At 42.5% G+C, this 21,646-nt stretch overlaps 1 protein-coding gene across 2 annotated transcripts in view; it reads right to left on the reverse strand.

Moving 5' to 3' along the window:
* Nucleotides 1-21,646, reverse strand: part of LOC121199478 (protein eva-1 homolog A) — a 65,916-nt gene that overhangs the window by 20,688 nt on the left and 23,582 nt on the right. The window contains exon 5 of one of the 2 annotated variants that reach the window (XM_041064200.1): nucleotides 17,031-17,174. In XM_041064200.1, the coding sequence (XP_040920134.1) occupies nucleotides 17,031-17,174 (144 nt within the window). Of the gene's footprint in view, nucleotides 1-6,788; nucleotides 7,182-17,030; nucleotides 17,175-21,646 lie in introns of those variants that run through there. The other variant, XM_041064202.1, reaches the window with a different exon arrangement.

Here is a 21,646-nt window from a genome sequence, read left to right on the forward strand (position 1 = left end):
TTCCTATAGAGGCCATCTTTCCATTTTTAATAGAAACTTCCAGACAAATGTTAAATATCATTATGCCAAAACTCAGTTATATGTAACCATCGCTTTCATGTACACCGAAAGTACCTCAAAGAATACTTCAAGGCAACGTCCAGTATCAGTAAACCACCTGGAAACTCTGCTCTCTATTCCAACTTCTGTAGCTATTTATTGTATATAAATATTGTCACGGGCAATAGGATAAAATTCAGTCCTAAAGACTTAGCACCTTTTTAGATATTACTGGCACAAATTTACATCACAGCAGATGTTCTTCCTTCAACTGGCAGACATCTGAAAACCTGCTTCACATCTGCAGCTAGTCATTTAATGCTTCATTCAAAAACCCTGGGCTGTAAAATCTACAGACATCATTAAGCATGTCTGCTAATTTCTAAAACCTGAAATAAAGCAGCGATAAAACTACTAAGACAACACAACCCGAAACACATGTTTACTGTATGTTGGAACCTAGCTGAAGTGGGCCGACTTTAAACACATGTTTAGATAGAAACCTCCACACAATGTCTTTTCATTGAGACTCTGAGTCTTCATTAAATTTGCACCCTGTAATCCTGTTGCAAAACATTTCAACCTTTATTGGAAGTTTCGGCAGATTGCTGAGGCGCGTTTGGGCTTTTTGAAAGCCTCCAGACTTCTAATAAGGAGTCCACAGAGCCAAAACATAAAAACTTTGTTGAACTAAAAAGAGTCTGTCTGTCTGTCTTTTTGTGTTTCTCTTTCTCAGTTCAGTTAGATCGTAAAAAATAAGTTTTTGGCATGTTCACCAGAGCATTCCAACAGCAGTTCATGCATTCAGACAATATTTTGATGATTAACTACTTAAAAATGCATGTTATAAATGTTTCTCCCTGTCTGAGTCAACAGTTCTTTCTTTTTCCTGCTATACCACTAAATCCTCCTCTAAATGAAGTTGCTCTGCCTTTTCTGCCCGTGCAGCACATGTTTCTGGGCTCACAGCGATCCTCTCCTCTCAGAACAAATTGAGTTTAATGGGGGTGAGGTAGGGTGAGCTGAGGGGGAGGAGAGGGGAAGGCAAAGAGAGGGCTGTAAAAACACAGCACATGCAGCTCCATGCCAGTCCCCATGAAGAGAACAGCAGCGTTACTGCTACTACCCCATGACATTACTTCTTACCCCAAATCAAACAGTAACATGCACTGGCACAGCTTAAACAGAAACACATACACATACTCATACTCACACAAGCAAGCACTGAATGGCAAAACACATCTTAGCATGTCTTTTAATGAAGGATTTACTCTTAAAATGCTATGTTGTTGAGTTGTCTCTTCCTAATGTTGCTTGTTTAGAAAAAAAAATGGATCCCAGGGATGGTTCCAAATAGAAATTTCTACACAACCCTGTTTGTATTCACATTTATGAAAACTAGTTGGGTAGTTGCTGCATTGGGATAGCTGTCAAAGAAAAGTATACTCCTTCACTGACTTTCAAACTGTCTCAACCTCCAAACAGAAACTGCCATGCCAAATGGCATCCTTTTACTAGGAGCAGGTAAGACACTCGCAGTTTCTGGCAGATACCAGTTGACCCAGTTGACAGGCAAGTGAGCAAACATACACACCTTTGGCAAAACCCTGACATGAACACACACAGTTGGTATGCACCTCAACACTGGTCTTTTTCTGCTCTCCTCCTGGTGCAATTCCCTGGTTTAATTAACTGGACTACTGTGAGAGTTCCTCTAAGGCCAACATATCCAGGAAAACCCACACCCACACACCCACTCTCTCGTAGAGGTGCAGCGTCCTTCACTCTGACCAGGGTGCCTTGGAGAGAAAATTAATTTTGCTGGGTGAGCTTGGTTTCTTAAAGGGCAACTAAAAAGGCAGAGACCCTGCTGAATAAAGCCATTCAAGAGGCTCTCTGGCATGCTGTCCACATGTCCACATCTTCCAGACCCATGCATGAACTGGACACACACACTTTCTGGATAGTACACTGCAGCTACTCATCTACAGTTAATGCGTGGTATCATTACAAGGCTAACAAAGATATATACATATACACTGCATTAAAGATCCCCTCAAAACATGTTTCACTTATGAAAATATTCTGCTCTTTTTTTTAACATAACAGTTCAATTATCTCAGTCTTAAAATTACATCCATTCCCTCTCCATCATTGAAATATTCTATGCTTCAAGGTAGTGCTACACGATTTCATGAAAACGTGCTTTTGAGATTATTGTGGACAATATTGCGATTACGATATTATAAATAAATGTCATGAGTCCACTTGCTTGAATATCAAGGACAACACAGAATAATAATAGTTTGTGTATTTCTCTACACATGACACACAAAAAAATACAAAACATGAAGATTACACTGTTTGTTCCAAATAAAGTAATATAAAAAAATAAAAGTTTGAAAATATAGATATTTTCAAAATGTATCCGTGATTGTTCGTTATGGTTCTTTCAGGCGGTTTTCAGTTTTATCTTTCACGTTACTTGGTTGGGCTTTTATTTGCATGCACTCGTCGAATTTTTCTGTGTTGTCTCAAATGTTGATAGCGATTGGTGGTATTACCTCGGGACGTAGCGACTTTAGCTTTGCAGGTTTTACACAGCACGTCTTGCTGTTCAGGGTCGTCACACCTGAATCCAAAGTATCGCCATACAACAGAAGTAGCATTTTTTTTTTCGCCACCAACTCTGCTTGTACCTCGTGTTGCTCCTCAGAGTCCATGTCGGTTACTGCTGTTTGCTGAAAGCAGGGTAGTCACGTGACCATACCTGCGGCTGCCCACAGCGTGTGGATGTGGCGTCAATTACTCCACATTGGTTTACATTAAATCGCAAATCGCAGTCTTTTATGCGGTTACGTAATCGCACGGCGTGACATCGCGATTGCGATTAGATTAATCGTGCAGCACTACTTCAAGGGGGCTTCAAGTTTTCACATCAGACTTTTATAAGCTGCATAATAACATAACTGCCTTCCCAGGTAGTTGCGATGTCACAAAATCCCGCTCACACCTACATGTCCTAAACTCCGATTTAAAGTGCACAGAGAAACTTTCCTACTTTAGTAAGTGAATGTGAAAACAACCTTAAAGTTTCAGACTCTGCACATACATCTTTCTGCACAGTGAAGCTCAAATATACAAGTAATATAACAATCAGCAAACACAATTTTTAGGAGAGGGAGGCTTTAACATCAAATCCAGTGCCTAGGAAAAGTTGTTCTATTATATCTTGACTTGTGTGTCACTTACATTATGTATCTTCACAGCAGTGTGCTTGTTCAGGTGTGTGTTTTGAATCTTCAGGTGTTCATTTCTGTGCATCCTTCCATGCGCACATGCCACAGCCATTTTTCTTCCCTCTCCCACCTCGATGACCTTTTAAATCTTCCAGGATCCAGGGGACTTACCCCCACAATCTCACTGGGAGATAAACAACTCCCCACAGCTATGAGGCTCCTCAAATCCCTCCACCTAGGGCCAGTGAGGGCAATAACACAGACATCAGAGGAGTGATCCTGCACTGGTCTTCCAGGGGAAGACTGCCTGTTAAAACTTCCATCCATTTCAAAGAATTGGCTCAGGAGGAAAGGATAAGCTAGGTTCTAGTAGATGAACTGTAAAGAAAAGGGTTCTACAGTTAAGACTGGAGTCCCTGGCAGCTGTGATAGGGGAATAGAGCTGGCATAATAATACAGAGGTCCAGTCACTGCTGCTGCCAGGGACACTGGGAACATTAAGTAAAAGAAAGAGGGGGAAGCTGGGGTCAAAGCCATATATACAGTGGTATGAGGATGTATAGGTCTTACCAAGATAGTGGTGGGGGTAAGTATAGGGTTTGATATGGGGGCTGGAGAACCCCAGCACCCCCCACAAGCAGCTGCATGTTGGTGCTGAAGAATGCCAGGAAGTTTTTTGGGGGGAGTCACATCTGCTTTGGCTATCAGGAGGACATCCCCCCCATCCCCCCCATCCAAAATGACTTTTATTTTTTCAGAGAACGACTCATTCTGGAAGTAAGGAAGGCAGGAAGGAAGGAGGAAAGGCAGGGCAGTATAGGAAGGAAGGAAAAAAGAAAACGCCCCTCTAGGAGAGCTGAAGCCATTAGGAATGCATGCTGAGTTTCAAAAACAGAGAACAGAGAAGAAAAGGATAAAAATCAAATCAAGGGTAGAGAAAAAAGACGGGCTTGGAAAGGAAAGAGGGCTTTGCTTTTCTGTGAGAGAACCAGGCCAAAGCTTAGTACAGCGCCAGGTTCCATTCAGACTAGACAAAGTAAATAAAACCACTTGATGAAAAAGAGAAAAAGGAAGCAAATGGATGGCGGAAAGAGCCCTCCAAGCAGGGGGGTATGGAGCTACACGAAACTATGAAGATGAAGGGAGAGAGAACAAGAAGGTTGGCCTATCTGTTTTTACAACTGAGCAGTCAGCCTTATCTGATGGCCGGACGCAGAGCTGCACAGATTATCACAGTACTGTCAAACATGAAGTCACATCTCTGTGGGTGGGGAAAAAGGAAAAACAGGGAGAAAGACAGAAAAGCCCCTTCATCTCACTCATTAATCATTTCTACTGTCATTCCAATCTCTGCTTCCATCTCCAGAGGACATTCAGACTGCTAATCTGGGATAATAAACAAAAGAGAGTTAACATCCAACTAATCAAAATGTGCGCTCAAGCAGGCTGGGCTTATTCCTGTTCCTGTTCCTGTGCTGTCAGTCTCTGGCCTGCCCTCTCTTCTCGTAACCCAAACCACACACTAATTCATAAATTACAAACAAAGAGTCCCTTGTGGTTTGGGAGGGACCGGGCCGGCACTGCAAACTGGCGCTACAGGGGGAACAGCTACGCGTCAATTAGTGGGAAACCTGGCTGATGGGGAGAGGTAGGTGTGGATGCGTGCACTCCCAAGCAGTCTCACACATTTACAGTCTCACAAACAAGGAGGCAGGAGCACAGGCCTACTGTATGCACATGTTCACAACAGACAGGAAAACACACACACACCATTTGGAAGCCATCTAAACAATTTTGTCATTTTGGAGCCCAGGAACTGACTGCGCCATTGTCTGGTCTGAACAGCTCACTGGGTTTCTAGGTCCTGTTTACGAGGGGTGACGTGTGTTTGGGTGTTGTGCATGCACCGCTGGGAGTCAAGCCTGCGGTTGTGTTGTGTTCAAGGCAGGCTTCCTTTGATAAAACACATGTAGAATTGCAGGAAAGGTCGATTCAATTGAGTGTGCATGTGGATTAAACACTAAACATGTTTTGAGTTCAACATCAGATGAAACTAGGAAACTATCTGCATTACAATGAAATGATGAGGGTGATTAGCCTGGTTCAGTTCAGCTATCAGATTCCTACACGGCCAGGTGATGAAGCCAATTAATCTCTTCTCTTTTACAACTGAAATTTTCTCATGAATTTTCAATTTTACAGTCCAATAAATTGTCTGAATCCTGTATAACTAAACTGAGAATAGCTAGGGCAACCACTGACCACTAACCTGACCAACCAATTGGCAATAGGTCTAGTCTAGGATATATATATATAATATATAGGAACATATAATAAGCCAGAAAGTAAATGTCATGCATGGATGTATTAAAATAGTTAAAAGAAAGCAAAAAAGTAAAACATTTGCTAGTTTAAGCTTCTTGGGTGTTAAGATTTGCTAAGTTTTATTTCACTGTTAACTGAATATTTTGGGAAAAATAAGAGATTCAAAGATGTCACCTTGGGCTCTAGGACACTAACACTAACATTGTTTTCATTGTTTCACCAAATGATTAAATGATTAATCAAGAAAATAAGATTGATTAATAAGATTGATTAGCACTAAAAATAATCAATAGTTGCAGCTCTAAAATAATTTACTTTCAAAGAAAGGGCTGTCATTGAGTTCATTGAGAGTTAAAGTGACATGTGAGCACAATGATCCTCCATGCTCTGAGTCAGCACCAGTATTTGGAGTGTGTGAATGACTTGTTGCCCTTGTTGGTTTTTACTGTATTATGCACCCTGTAGTTAATTACAGGGGAGTCAAACTCCTGCCAGCATAGCCTGTTCTGATCAGTACTACCAGCAACTCATTAGGAAAAAACATTCACCACCTTTGGAAACACACACACACACACACCAAGCAAACACACAGAGGGATACATGAAAAATCACTGTTTCTATTAAAGGTACCAATGCTGACAGGGTGTTGTCAGGTATCGCTTCAGTCATGTGCATTGTTGTGTGTATCTAAGTGATCTCATTTCGGTTTACCTCATCTATCCACACGAGAGATCTACAGTTCCCTGACAGAGTCTGATCCAGTCAGTCAACCTGGCAAATCTCTCTCTCGACTCCCGAACACTTGTTTCCTCATGTTTCAGAGGAATTTACACACACACACACACCATCTTCCAAATAATTAGCACACACTCACAACAGTTTTCACGCTCATATGTTCTCCCATCCTCAGTTGCAAGAGCTAAAACAGCAAGAACATTCCTGAGGGCAACGCAAGGTGAGGCATTTAAACAGCACAACAAGCAAAAGGTAAAAACAGAGTCTTTCGACAGATCAACTATGCAGAGAAATGACTCTTAAATATTCTAAGTATAAAGCTTATAAGATAGAAAACAATATCACAAAAGTCTCACAACTTCAGCGCAAACACCAACAAGCAAAAGTGGCCAGACTACAACAGAGAGGTTTTTAAAAGCGTGCTCAGACGGAAGACAAGGTGACACTTACACACACATTGCTGAATGGAAAATCCTTCAGGGTCCAGGCAGTAACTTTCTCTCAGAGCGTGTGTTTGTGTGCGCGGCTGTCTGTCTTGTCAAACATTCCCTCCTCCTCCTCCTCCTCTCGGTCCCGCCAGGAGAGCTAGGACCAGCTTTGCCGTAAAAACAAGCGCTCACGTGAATAGTCCACCGGGGTCCGGGTCTGACCAAAATGAGAGAGCACGACCCAAAAAAGGAAAAGAAAGAAGGAGGGAGGGAGTAAAAAAAAAAAAAGGATAGTCCCTTTAAGAAGGTATGCTCCTTGTTTGGTGACTCCCCCCTTTTTAAGCCAAATGGAGTATGAAGAGAGTTCCTCTTCTTTTCTTCTCCTCATCCGGAGAGAATAACTAGTGGAGGCTTTACGAATGCTTCTCTTCTTTTTAGTTTTCCCTTCCTTCCTTCCTACTCTCAGGGAGAGAGAAAGTTAAACCCGGCTTTAGACAACTGGAATGTGACAGCAGGAGAGAGAGAGAGAGAGAGAGAGAGAGAGAGAGAGAGAGAGAGAGAGAGAGAGAGAGAGGTTGAGGTGGTGAGGGAGGTTAAGCAAGAGTGTGTGTGAGAGAGAGAGAAAGAGAGAGAGAGAGAGAGAGAGAGAGAGAGAGAGAGAGAGAGTGAAGCAGGACATGCCGTGTCCACCTACACAGCCCCACTGCTGTGTGAGTGAGCAGTCAAAGAGAGGTGGAGAGGGGAGGGAAGGAGCAGGCAAAGAGAGGAGGGGGGGGGCTATGAGTGTGTGCATGAGTGTGTGAGAGAGTGAGTGAGAGTGAGTGAGAGAGAGACAGAGAGAGACAGAGAGAGAGAGAGAGAGAGAGAGAGAGAGAGAGAGAGAGAGAGAGAGAGAGATGAAAAAAGTCAATGTGCAGCTCCAGGAAATGACCTGAGAATTTCATTCAACTCAGACTGGAAATCTGGGGAGTGTGGTGTGTAAGAGCTGGTACATGCTGCTCCAGGCTGTGTGTGTGGGTGAAGGTCTGTGATGCAGCTGAGCGATATAACAATTTACACTACGAGACAATACAAATTTGTCAACAGAGATTTCTTCAATATGATTAATTGCATGATATCTATTCCTTTAAGTTTCAGGCTGTATTAGGCCGTTGTGGGCAATGCTGTAAATCAATGTGTCGAACTGCTTTATGGCAATATTTGATTTTTGGCATATTCCATAATAAAAGATTTTATCCATATCGCCTCATCCTAGCTTTTTCAGTTTCAGATTTGAAGTTAGATCAATCAATCAGCTTGGCTTTGCCGTACAACGCGTTCATTCTGTCGAACATGCATTTTGGTTTCTACTTTTGTAAATAAAGTTAAAAAAAGAAAAAAAAAAGAAAAGATGGTTAACCATAACACTCTTCTGTGCGGAGACATTTAAATGTGTCTTCACAGAACTATAATTCCAGCTTAAGATGCCCTGGGAATTTCTCCCTTTGACTCCCACCCTCTGACTGTCCCTCCACACGCACACACACATACACATACACATACACATACACATACACATACACACACACACGCAAACACACACACACACACACTAATTCTTCCCTCTCCATCCGCGTCCACCGCAGGAGGGAAACTGAAACCAGCCACAGACTGGAAAGCATTAGTACCACCCCCCCACCCCCAAACTACAATTCAACACAGTCTACATACAAACGAACGATGGATCACACAAAAAGCGGAGCAGAGAGGTTTTTTTTTTTGTTTTTTTGCCATGAGCACAAAGTGACACGAAAACAGTAGTGTACACAGTTTATGAGTTTGTAAAGCCGACAAAGTTGGCAGCGAGTTCTCGTCCAGAGCTTTGCTTATTTTGCAGTTTCCAGCCCAACAAAGAAGCATTTGCTCATTTGGGAAAACGGGCCAAGCAAAAACCACAGGACAGGGGGAGATGTTTGTGTGTTTGTGTACACGCTGTTTGCGCATTCAGTTTGTCCGTGTACCATTTGTGCTTGTTTTAATGCACGTAAGTATGCTTGTACACGCTTATACATGCATTTGTGTGCAAACATGTGACTGTATGACTGTTCACCTCACTACACGCTCCCTTTATCCGACATTTGTAAAGCAGACAAACAGCCCAAAGCCAAATGCAGAACATTCCTCCACTCTGGAAAGCGCTTGCCTATGTTGGGGGCTGGAGTGGTTACAGGGACATAAGTGGCTTTGAGTAGCGGCAGCAGAGCGACAGACCCCAAAATGATCATCAGGGAGGCCCTCGTTCTCCCACTCCCACAGACACTGGTGTTAATGAGACCTATGGCCTCAATAGCACATCACAGAGGCTAGGTAGAAGACTGAGTGGTCAGTATTGAGTCGACAGGACGAACAGGAGGGAGGCCACACTTTGATTATCTACAATGTTATGAGACTGTCTGCACAATGAAGATAAGGGGTAGGAGGGCAAAGCAGGAAAGACAGCGAAGACAGCAAGTAAGCATTTCTGCTAATCAGAATATACTGAAGGATTTAGAAGGAAAACTAAATAATCAATAATTAGCTAACACCACTGATAACACACTACAGTGCATACATCCACCTACTTCACCAACCTACTTCTAAAAACATCACATTATCACTACATGGGTTTATCTCGTCTTTTGGTTAGCAGGTGATGAAGCACATTTTCACAGCCGCCGCAAAGGTTATAATTGAGTTAATCACACTCATCCTATCATGCTTATCCAGTCAGCTGGGTTATCAGCACAGGCCTCTGATGTTCCTTCCCTATCATGTTTACTAAGCAGTCTGTAGACAGAGGAATCTAAGCATCTGGTTGGCACACAGTCTAGTTTCCGCTAAACTCTGAGTGAGGTTTTTTTTTTTTCTCTTTCTATTTTCTTTTTAAGGGACTTTTTCAAGGTCTGGTACCATGACACAAGCGAATACCGATGGATACAAAACACTGCACCACTGGCTCCAGGGAAAAGAAGAGCGGCTGAGTTTTAAGAACACTCTTAACTCACATTAGTCACAGATATTGTGGGGAAATACAATGATTGGTGACTCACTGGAGGTTTTTTATTCTAACACGGAAAACTATTTAGAATCAAGGAGCTCCTAATAATAATGTAATTGAGCAACTGTGATGCAGTTGTGGTGTAGTGATTTTCAAGTGCACTTCGCCTGAAGGACATTTTTTACTTTTATACAAATTCTTGTCACTTCATGAGCACCACATCAGAAACTGTAATGAGCCCTGCTTATTCATGGTTTTCTTCACTGGTCTTGTTTTTGATTAAAATAATCAAGTTTTATCACTTTTTTATCTTGTGTTGGATAAATTGAAGCCTCCAACATTTAAGTATTTAAGTAAGTAAGTAACTTATTCTTTTAATGCCTTTTTGTGGCATTTATGTTAAATAAAAATTTTTAACAGACTTTACTCTAGCCAATGCAACTCCAGTAACAGAAATGGGATGTATTGGTAGGGACACAATTGCTCAAAGGCATAAACCAATTATTGCCAAAGTCAAAATCAATTCATCTTCATACAGTAAGGTACATGAGCCAGTAAAATTCCAGCTCTAACCTCTGGGCTATCGCTCTGTGCAGTCGGAAATGGTGGACAGAATAGAGACAGTAGGAAAACAAAGAAGAGAGATGAGATGAAAGGCAGAGGTTAACAGGTTGCATGGCTGCTACATACAAGGAAAAGAACAACAGTGAGAAAGACAGTGTATAAAAAATGGGCAGCAGAAACAGCCAAGCATGCATGGTGAAAAAGGCGGATTTCAATTTTTACAAAGAAGGTGAGTAAAACATCTAAGTGAAGGGGGTGGAGGGGGTTAAAAGGAGAAAAGGGTGAGGGAAAGTCAGAGAAGGTGTGAGAACTTAAAAGGGAACATAACACCCTGTTTTCTCAAATCCACTGAGTTCAAGATTCATTTTAATCTGATTAAAGCTCTTGAAGACTTTCCCTGAGGGCCAGTGATCACATCGGCTGGGTAGTAATGTATGACCACACCACATATAGCTGACTGTGTTTGTGTTTGAAGGAGGGAAAATCACCAGAATCAGAGTGTGATTTAACATGCTTTTATTCGCTTGTGTGTGTGTGTGTCTGTGGTGCTTGTGTACACCAAACAACCAGCAGATACCCAATGATGTAAGGCGAGGAGACATGGTGCAGGGCAGACATCAGCTGACTGAACATGCTGGCAAAGCACAAACCCACAATCCCTAGTATCAGCAAATCACCATAACAACAGTGCGTTCCCGCCAAAAACTCCCTCCATGTGTCTCATCCTCTTCCAGAGACCACACCCTGAGTGGGTTCACTAACTTTCGGCCACTTACTTTGCCAAACTTCAGTAGATCTTTTGTCCAAAAATGATTCAAACCTGGCTGAAGGGTCGCGAGAGCGTAGCAGAGTATGATGTTATACCAACCACCACACTCAATGCCTTTTATGGGCATTGGCCAAACCAACTACAACCATTATTAACGCAGCACACCGGCACAAGCAGGTCAGCCGAGGTCACGTGCTGTGTGTTTTCTCGCAGCAGTGTTCCTGAGCGTGCCAGCTGCGGCTGTTATTCCAGGGTTTCTGCAGAGTCAGGCTTGTGTTACGAGGCTGGAGAGCATTCAGAGGGGCTATTTCATTCCTTTCTGCTTGCCTCTCCACTCACTAAAATCAGACACACCACGGATCACGCATGGGTCAAAGACTGGTTCTTAAAACACCTTCTGCCAGGCTCTTGGTTTGTTTTACCCTAGTAAAATACCCAATTGTTGGGGTCGTGGCCATGCACTGTATAATGATGCAGTAAGAGTCAGAATACTGCGACGTAACCACTGAAGTATTTGAAGGGTAAGTCAGGCCATTTTCTTGTGATTGACATTGTACTCGGTGCAACTGCAATCAGCCTGAGATGAGAACACAGTCAAAGAATTTTTGATTTTTTTTAAAGCATCGAGGTACTTGCAAAGTACACTGTTAAAATATTACAAAGCCTTAAACTTGCAGTAGCATGAGAGTGTTGGAAAACATGTGAAGGCTATGAAAGCTTTGAAACTGTTCCATAATAACTAAGTCCATGTTGAGCTGAGGAAAAGCACTTTGACCTTGACCATAGTCAAGCATTGAACTGAAGGCAGAAATGTTGGACTCAATGAAACTTAAAAACTTTGTTTTCTGAAAGTAAACGAAGAATATTATTTATTGCAACATACCTCTACATTTTGGATTGTGTGGTAAGAATTTGTCATAAAGATGTAAAATGTTCTGTCACATTTTTTTATCCCTACTTTTTTTATCCAGCCAACTACTAGTTTTGGTGGTCGTCGTTTCTAGTGATGGATCAAAGTAGAAGCTTTCAGGAAATAATAGTGAAAAAGCATAAAATAATAGGAGGCACAAACCATGCTCCTGGCCTAATTCAGTTTGAAATGTTTGGCAAAAAAACCCAGACCTGATTAGAGACCTAACGCACTGTGGTTTAGAAACTACTACACTGAAAACTGTCATGTATCAGATGTGAGACTGAGTTTATGTCATTTTAGAGATAACGAAAAAAAGAGTTCGCTTCAGCAAATATTGTGCACATGTGTGTGCTTTCTGGTACACGTCCTCCAGTCCTGCAGCTATAGGATGAGCTACAAGGGGAATGATGGGGCCCCAGCAGCAGCTACTGCCTGCCTGGCTGGACTGCAGCTCCACACAACTGGGCCAAAATAAACATCTTCCCCACAGTCTCCTCTGCTGACATGACATGAATGTGTGCAGGGGAGCTGGAGGAGTGTGTGGCTTGCAGCGGTCACATGTGCCTTTGTGCATGTATATATTTGTGCGTATGTGTCCGTGTGTATGTCTGCATAACCAATTGGGACAATTCAAACCCTCAAGCTTCTGAATTACATCTTTATCTTCCTCTACTTTCCCCTGTTACATCTAAATCAGGCCCCCCCTGAGCCATGTGTAGGCAGCCACAGTCTCCACTGCTCGGACGGTGTCCATTAAAAACACCAGTAGCATAGACCAGTGACCACACCTCTGTCAAAGCCTACAGTTTAATCCTTGCAGTGAAGCCTTCACCAACATGAACCAACTCAGCAGCTTCTATCTCTACATCACAGTGAATTTCCACACTTTATCTGTTAAAGTAAAAGAAAAAAGTAAACACCAATGAGTGAAAATTTTACAATTATGTATATTGCACAGCCATGAGTTGTTAAAATGTATTTTAAATTGTCGTTGAAATTTCAACATTTTCAAAGATACCAAACATGGCAGACATTTTGTGGAAATGTGCATGTTGTTACGTAAATGGCACCAAGAATCTGTTTTGATCATGTCTGGATCATTTACTGCTCATTCCAAGGTCAAGAATAAACAGTGAAACTAAAAGTTCAAAGCCCCCATCGACTAAAAGTGTTCAAAGTGCTCAGAAAAAAAATGAATTTGAACTTCTACATTTTCATGACAATTGGGTAACCTCCATCTGCTGTTAAAGATTGCTTGACATGGTTGAAAGCTCAAGAATGGCTACTAAATGGACCATGATGTGAGACTGTTTAGTCAAAAGAATCTTTCCATTTTATATTTATAATGATTTTCCAGTTAGTAAGTGGAAAATCAGCTCAACAGTTGAGCTGCTTGTTTGTTTTTGCGTCCGGAGTATCCAGAGCATGGCTGTGGTCCAGATTAGTGGCTGTGGTCCTATATATGGAAACATATATAGGATATTAATGGACTCATTATACTTTCATTAGGGTTTTTTTGGGGGGGATCCTATTTCCACTTTGAGGTTTAAACCCCAGTGCTGGAAATGCCCGAGTTGCTTATTCCATCAAGCCCCACCCCCTTCTCCAACCCCCAGATCCCATGTTAACCAGCTAAGTGCCACAATTAATCCATTTCCTCCTCAGCAATTAGACCTGTTCGTTAGGCTTTCCGTGACCTTTTATCCCTCTGAACGAGTCTGCTCTGCAAGAGGCTGCGTGGCTTGTTCAGGGTGATACATTACACAGCAGTGAACACTCTTGAGGGGAAGTCTTGGAGGGAAGTTTAAGAGAGAGGCCTCCTCTTCTTGATATCAAGTCTGAAGCTTTAATACTTCTCAGGGGTGGAAATGAGTTACGCTCTGGGTAAGGAGGCCTCAATCTGGGACTGACACAACAAGGAGGAGGAAGGGAAGGAGAGAGAGATTCTTCTGGATATGATTTGTTCAGTACGGACGTCCATAAATCACATTGTTTTAAATTTAGTCTAAAGTTATCCCTGTCTTTCAGTGTACAAAGACACACACACACATGCAGAAGCAGGATGCCCCCAGGCTGTATCTCTTCACTCACAAGGCAAAGGAAGGATGTGGGCAAAAAGGAAGTATGATGGAGTGGTGCTGCAGGACAGGTCTCAGAGGTCTGTGTGAGCTAGCTGTATAAATAGGACCCTTCCTACAACTGTTATACTAGGACATGACCAAAAAGACACCCTTACACTATGCATAAAACATTGGCCACAACTGTACTTGTTTATTTTTGTTTTTTGTTTTTTTTTTTCAATCAAAGACACAGATTTATACATGTTGCGAAGAGGGTTTTCTTCCCAGCTTCCCAGATGGAGGTCAAACTCTGATAAAGTCACCAACACAACATCACAAGAGGGAAACTTCAAAGGGGCCAGACTGGGACTTTGCTTTTTGAAAAAAATGCCCCAAGCAGGCTCATTCATCAATCTCCAACAGTTGCACTGGGCGAAAATATTTCCATGTCTAGGTTATGAATAATTTGCAAGACAGGAGGCCTCGCTGCAAGTGTATTTTATTCCTTCAGCTTCTTAAAATATTGAAATGCCAAATATTTAGAGCTGGAGTTAATCTGCAACGGGACTCCTGAAGTATTTTTTTGACAAATAAACAAACCGTGGGGACTTCCTCCAGGGGGACTGGATGTAAATGAAGCCTGACGATGGCGGCTGTGTGGAGTGTGTGTGTGATCTGCTGGGAGACTGATGGCATGTTCCAGGCCATTTGCTGCTGTGTTATTGCTAAGAAGTGAGTCCACCCCTGGGGCTGTGTGAGGAAGAAGCCGGAGCTCTGAGGGTTGATGGCTTTGTAAATCACAGGCAAGCTGGGGCCGATAGCGAGTCCACACTGTGAATCAAACATGTGCTCAAGCCTGCGGGTGCGTGTACGCCCCAACACCAGCTTATACACACGCACTCACCACATACTCATGCAGATATATAGATATAAATCTGCTTCCTCACTTATTTTATTTTTGGCAGGCAGCAAAAGCCCCTAAAATAGCACTTAGGTCATCACAGGACAGTAAAGATTTTAAGTGGGTTAACACCTCCTTAAGGCAAGGTGACCCCCACAAACACACCCAGACACACACATTTACAGACAGGGAGTTCATTTCACAAATTTTCAAAAAGTCAGAATCTTATTAAATTTTTTATCCTAAATATAAACTAGACCTCCTCAGAATATACTAAAAAACATTTGTTCATCATGGGTTATTTGTGTAATTCTTTATTCTTATTAATTTACATATTCACTAGCCATCAAAAAGTTCTCTTAGATTTAAACGTTTTGTGTTATCAATCACTTTGTGTAAGTACATGCCACTTTGTTCAGATGGAACAAAACATTGTACAGACCACCGCACACAGATACGCACACAAATGCTACCAATCATGTGCAGACAGACATCCTCCGTCCCCCTACTCCGACACAAATGGGGTCAATCCTACACACACTCAACCACCAATGAAAGAGGATCCCCCAAAATTACCACTTTGCTGGAGCCTGGAGCTACCAGTGACTTCATGTCTACAGCAGCTAGACTGATTTACTCACATTCATCCTTCTCAACTCTGACCACAGCCCAGAGACCCCCAGCCCCTCCCCAGCACGGCCCCACCCTGTCTTTATCTGTTGAATGTTTACACCATTCCACATCCTTCCCCTTTCTCCACTGCCCCCTTCTACAAAATGTGCGAATGTGTATACTCGCACATTCGCGTCCCCAACTCAGCACCAGAGCTATTAGGAGAGCACATTGTGTTATCAGTGACAGATATGGGAGGTCAGACAGAGATTCAGGCTAAACGACTCCATAAACACAGCTAAACAGTCTGTGTAAACTTGTCTGAACCGGCCAGTTGTTACTGAGATGGACGGACTCCTGGAGAACTATCTGACAACCATGCAGCATGTGATGGACCTTCAAAACCAACAGTAGAATCCTCTGATTGTGATTAGACCTTCAGGATTCAGATTAATCACCAGTTTGCATACTATACAGGCTCTGAAATGAGCTGTAGCTGTAGATGTAGACAATGAGAACTGCAATGCACACAGTGACTTAGATAAAATTACAGTTCTTGGAGAAACATTACAATGACTTTTCTGGGCCCAGTGTAGACACCCACAAATCTCATAAAATCCAATCCTTAAAATCAGAAATCGCACTGAAAAGCGTATCAGTCGTCCTAGCCTGGTCTGGATTTCTGTGCCAGTGATTTTGGTGGGTTTGAGAGGCTCCAGGCCTTGGTGCTGACAGATCAGGTCCTAGTGCTGGAGGCGACTGGATGGCGTGTGTGTGTCTAAAAGCATGAGGTTAATGAATTACAGCCTTGACAGTTCAGGATTAGCCCAGGGGTGGGGAAAAGATAAAAAAGCAAGACCATCATTCTCCCTCATCCGCACAGATATGAAGTCCAAACAGCAGATACGATGCTCGAGCTTTTAAAACTACATTTTGTGAGTGGAGCATAAGTTTTTAAGCTTCGAACTTGCTTGATGTTCCTCACTCCTTGTAGCTAAAAAGGCTGCTTTAACAGTCAAATAACAAACACTGCATTCATTCAGAAACCATTTACAGTCTCAAAAGTGGCTATAAAGGTTTGTCCCTTAATGAAATGCTTGAATTCCATTTAAAAGAAAAATGTAAAGTCTGTCAAATTATCAGTGATAATAGCCAGGTTTCCAGAGTACCATGATAGAATTAATGGCATTTCAAAAGTTGAAACAGTCATATATGTATACACTGGTGCAACCTATAGCATCATCATCAGACCTTAAAAAGACATATAACTATTCTCTGAGTATAACAGAGTCCATTTTAGAGCTGGTAATTCTGAAACAAAGAGCTAAAACATCACAGACCAGACTGAAGTCAAGCTGATCGGTGAGTGAACATCACCCTCTGGTGGCAGGAAAATGAAACCCTCAGTTAAAGGCGTGCTAGGACTCACCACAGGTGTAGATGACACTGAGGTACTTCCTGGTGCCAGAGTAACATGGATCTCCGAATTCTCTGGTGGAGGCTCGGACAAGACAGCTCTTCTTGCCCTGACAGCGAGCGGTGAGAACCTGCAGAGCCACAGACGACTGGCAGTCTGACAGAGAGACAGAGAGGGGAGAGATGAGACAGTCAGACAGATGAAGTAATTCAGTTTACCAAATTATATGATTATATCATTTATAAAAGGGAGTCACTGTTACTGCACTTATACGCTTTCTGAGAACACTGAAATACAGCTGTGAGTAATTTCTTAGGAAGGTTTCTGGAGAAGACTATAATTTGGTTCTGATTATGGATCTGACTTGATTAGTTGATTAATCAGTTATTCAATTAACAAAAAGTTAATTGATTGCAATAATTTGGATAATGTGAGTTATTTGCTAAAATGCCAAAAAAACAAACACACTGGTTTCAATTCCTCAAATGTGAATATTTGTTTGTTTAAGATATTTTTAATGTTCATGTTGCACATGAGTCTCTTGGTACCTGCTGAGTGTCTGATGGACAAGTAGCACTTTGGGCACAAAAGGACTACATGACTACATGACTCACTCACACACATATACACACACATAAACTGCAGACAGCAAATCTCTCATAGACACACTCCTTCCCATAAAGGCTTTCTCAGCTCCCATGGTGGAGCCTCTGTCCACATCAGACCCACACAGAGAAACCTTACTGGGACCTCACATTGTCTAAAGAGATACCTGATCCAATATATGTGTGTGTGTGGGTGTGTGAGTGTTTTGTGTATGGAGACCAGACAAAGTAATGGATGAGGCTCTCATACATCATTACTAAGCACCCGCCAGCTCCTCCAGAGCCTCTCCTCTGCACCTCTCATCCTATGTGGAGCGTGGACGTACAGATGAGGCTCTTCTCTTTCCTTCTTCTGCTCCGACTTCCTTCCTCTCTCTCAGTCATAGCAGGACTAAAGAAGATGATATGCTAACCTGCTGTGCTCGCACGCTTTAGACAAACTTTAATGAGCTTGTAAAGCCAGTTTTACATGCCTTCATTTTAACAAACATTTTAAAGTCATTAGAGATGATTGGTCTCTTGATGAACCAATTGGTCTTGACATTATTTGAATATAATGGAAAAAACAATCAGTATTTTATGCTCCACCTCATGAACTTAAGTGGTGCTACAGACGGAAGCGTGAGAAGCTCTAATAAAGTTGGAGGAACCTCCTGCTCAGTTTTGTGGGAATCTGAATGGGCCTGGGTTCCACATGGATGCCTCCCAGGGCCCCACAGTCCATCTAACTCCTAAAAACAACACAAGGAGATGAGCCTTTGAAAGTGGACACTGGGGTCCTGCACTGTCTGCCCCAGTGGGCCCCAGAGAGTCACAGAAAGATCAGAAAAAAAGGTAAAGAGGACAAGCTTGGCTCACACGTCAACAGGTCACAACAAATTATGGCTCAGGGTCAAAGGGTAAATGTCCCAGTCAGGAAGTGAAAGACGGCAATCCTGTGGTCACGGACAGTGTTAACTTTGGGAATTCTTTGAATGGTCCATAACGGTGTAATCCTACCGTATAATCAAGGCACACACCTTATTCCATGTTAATGTTTACAAAAAAAATTTGGCTAATAAAACTTGTGAGTCCAGTTCACAGCCTATGCATTAAAGTAAGCTCTTTAAAAATGTGAACCTGAATAAATGTCTGTCCATTTGGACGCCGTTCGAAGGGGCAACCGGACACTCCCCAGCTGGAGCCGACACACTGGAATTCCAAACCAGAATGTAGTGAGACGGAAGCCTGCGGGAACCAGTGAGTGTAACTGGATAACTAGTCAGACACCTCAAGGTTCCCACTGTCACACAAAACACATGCAGATCCATTAATCTCAGTCTTGGAATTAATTTATGGTATAAACCAAAAAAAATGAACACACGTGCATGATACTGGTATAACGACAATGAATTCGTGTTCAGCCATGTCTGATAAAATGTGATTTTTTTTTTTATCATAAAGAAGTCAATAAATTAACTGGAGGATAAAAAGTGGATCTACAGGGTGACAGCAAGAAAAAAAAGTTGACTAAGCGACACTTGAGCATTGCCCTGCATCACATGCTGAGCAGCATCCTGGAGACAGGACTTAAGTAGCAGCATTGTACAACCTGAACCACTACGCTATGAATATAAGGGGTTATTATCCCTATCAGCTGATCATCCCCTATGAGACATTCTGTACAAACTGATGAAATGTCAGTATCCACTGTAGGCCTTTTATAGCAAAGGCCTTTTATAGCAAAGACATAGACCTGTAGGTGTCGCATCCTGTTCTAGATGAATAGAAATCAGCATTTATTTAGCACTGACCTCTTGCTGCTGTAGAGGCATATGTAACATTTGATTAGACCTTTAAAATACTTGTATGGATCTGTGTATACAGATCTGTGTATATATCTATATATTTTTTTGTTTCTATAGATGCTCTAGCACAATGGCCTCTTAGTCTCCCTAATGTGCTTTAATTTGTTCTTCCTTTTTTTCCTTCCCAGAGGGCTTGTTTGAGCCAGGGTGCCACGTGGAAAACTTTCCTCCCTGACAAGACTGACTTCTGACAGACAGGCCCCCATTAGCTGCTGCTTTGATTCCTGGCTGGGTGATTAGTTGAACAGGGGGGCCCGCAGAGAAATCGGGTGGGGCTGGGGTGGTTCAGGGACAGATAGAGACTTCTAGAGACAAGAGGATGGAGACACACACATTTATTCTTTGTGCACTGGCTTTCCCCGCTCCTGCGCGCACGCACACTCAACCACACACACAGCATTTCTATGTAGTTGAAAAGAGCATTCCTCAGGATCTGACCTCCTCTGGCTCTCATTAGCGGCTTTAATGCAGACAGGCAAGCATAGAACAGTCCTCTCTCTCTCTCTCTCACACACACACACACACACACACACACACACACACACACACACACACACACACGCACGCACACACACACACACAGAGGGGAACAGGCATGAATAACCCCTGTTACCTCTAACCTTTACCCTCAACCACCTCCAAGCCTGTGCACCAACGTTTCTCTCCGCCACACATGCAACAAGGGCAGGCCTATGGTTCAAGAGAGACGGTTCATAGTCAAGACGCGGCATTTGAGGAAAGGGAGGAGTTTCCTCGACAAGAACACACACTTACTCTCACACACACACACACACACACACACACCAGGAGATATAGACACAGAGGTCAGACACAGAGAGCCACAAATCAGAAAACATAGGAGGCATCAGTCTTCATAAAAAGTCCCATTGTTGATCATCCACATTTAGTGTTTTTCTCATTGTGTAAAAAAAAGTTTGCTTCTCTGTCTTGGACGCGTTTCAAGTGTGTGTTGACACGCTGCCCTGTACCAGCAGCACCTCTATATGGCTCAGTAAATTTTGTCACATCAGTCATCCGTCACATCTAACGTTCTGCTTGCTTGAACCAGCATCAGCTTTGGATGGTGACTTCATACTTACCTGTTTTCCCACTTCTACGGAATTATTTTAACATCATGACATAAATCAACAAAACGTAACATAACATTAATATATGAAATAGTAGCTCTTGTGTGTTGTGATGGCTGCAGAAGCGTTTCACTCATCACAGAGCCCTTATATTAAGACTAATGTAGGGGTGAGTGTATTGTGGGCGCAGTATAATGACTGTCTTGCACAAATTTATAGGACAGCACTTGTGTGTTTACCCCTAACATAAAAATACACCTCTGAGCACATATCCAGATACACAAACCCACCCACACACGCACGCACGCAAGCACACACAGGCACATAAAGTATATCCACGGCAACCTTTCCCAGAAAGTTCTCGCAATGCTCCATAACAATCCTCCTGGTTTTCCACCCACGCACACCTTTCCTGGAATTTCCAAGACAATGGGCGGACGATCTTGTCAAAAGTACACATATCCTCTTCTACTCTGACTCACCTGCGATCCATATAATTTGATAGGGAGGCTTAAGTCATTGTTGTGGGATTAAAAGTCTTCGTATAATAGAAAAGTGACTTACTTTCAGATGTCGTGATAGGGTTTAAAGCACCTGCACAAGCCAAGAGCTTTCTGTGAATGCCATTAATGAATTTGAGAACGCACACATTTACTGTAAATGGTCCGTTCACTTCAGCAGGATTAGATCTTACTGTAACATGGCTGATTCAGGTATTACAGTACATGTCAAGTTATTTCCAGTGTAGAAGTATCCCACAGAACTCATAACACCCCCACACAGATAAATGTGTGCACAAATGTACATAAGCGTGAGGAGAGTTCTCTTCAGCTGTGTTTGTAAGTTGATAGCAGGTTATTCCTAGAGTCAGAGACGCTTGGTACGAAAACAGACCCTGCGCATGTGTGTTATCACTGACAATATGGTACTTTGAATATTCAAACACGGTGTCTGAATTCCAATCCGTGGTAACCCTTTGACCTAAACCTTGCATGAACATGTTATCATGTTAACATATGCAGTGTGAAGGAATACAAACATCAGGGATGTTATTTTAGAGACTTTAAGGAAAAACAGTCACCACCCAC

This window comes from Toxotes jaculatrix, chromosome 19 (genome assembly GCF_017976425.1).
Source record: "Toxotes jaculatrix isolate fToxJac2 chromosome 19, fToxJac2.pri, whole genome shotgun sequence".
Taxonomy (NCBI): Eukaryota; Metazoa; Chordata; class Actinopteri; family Toxotidae; genus Toxotes; species Toxotes jaculatrix.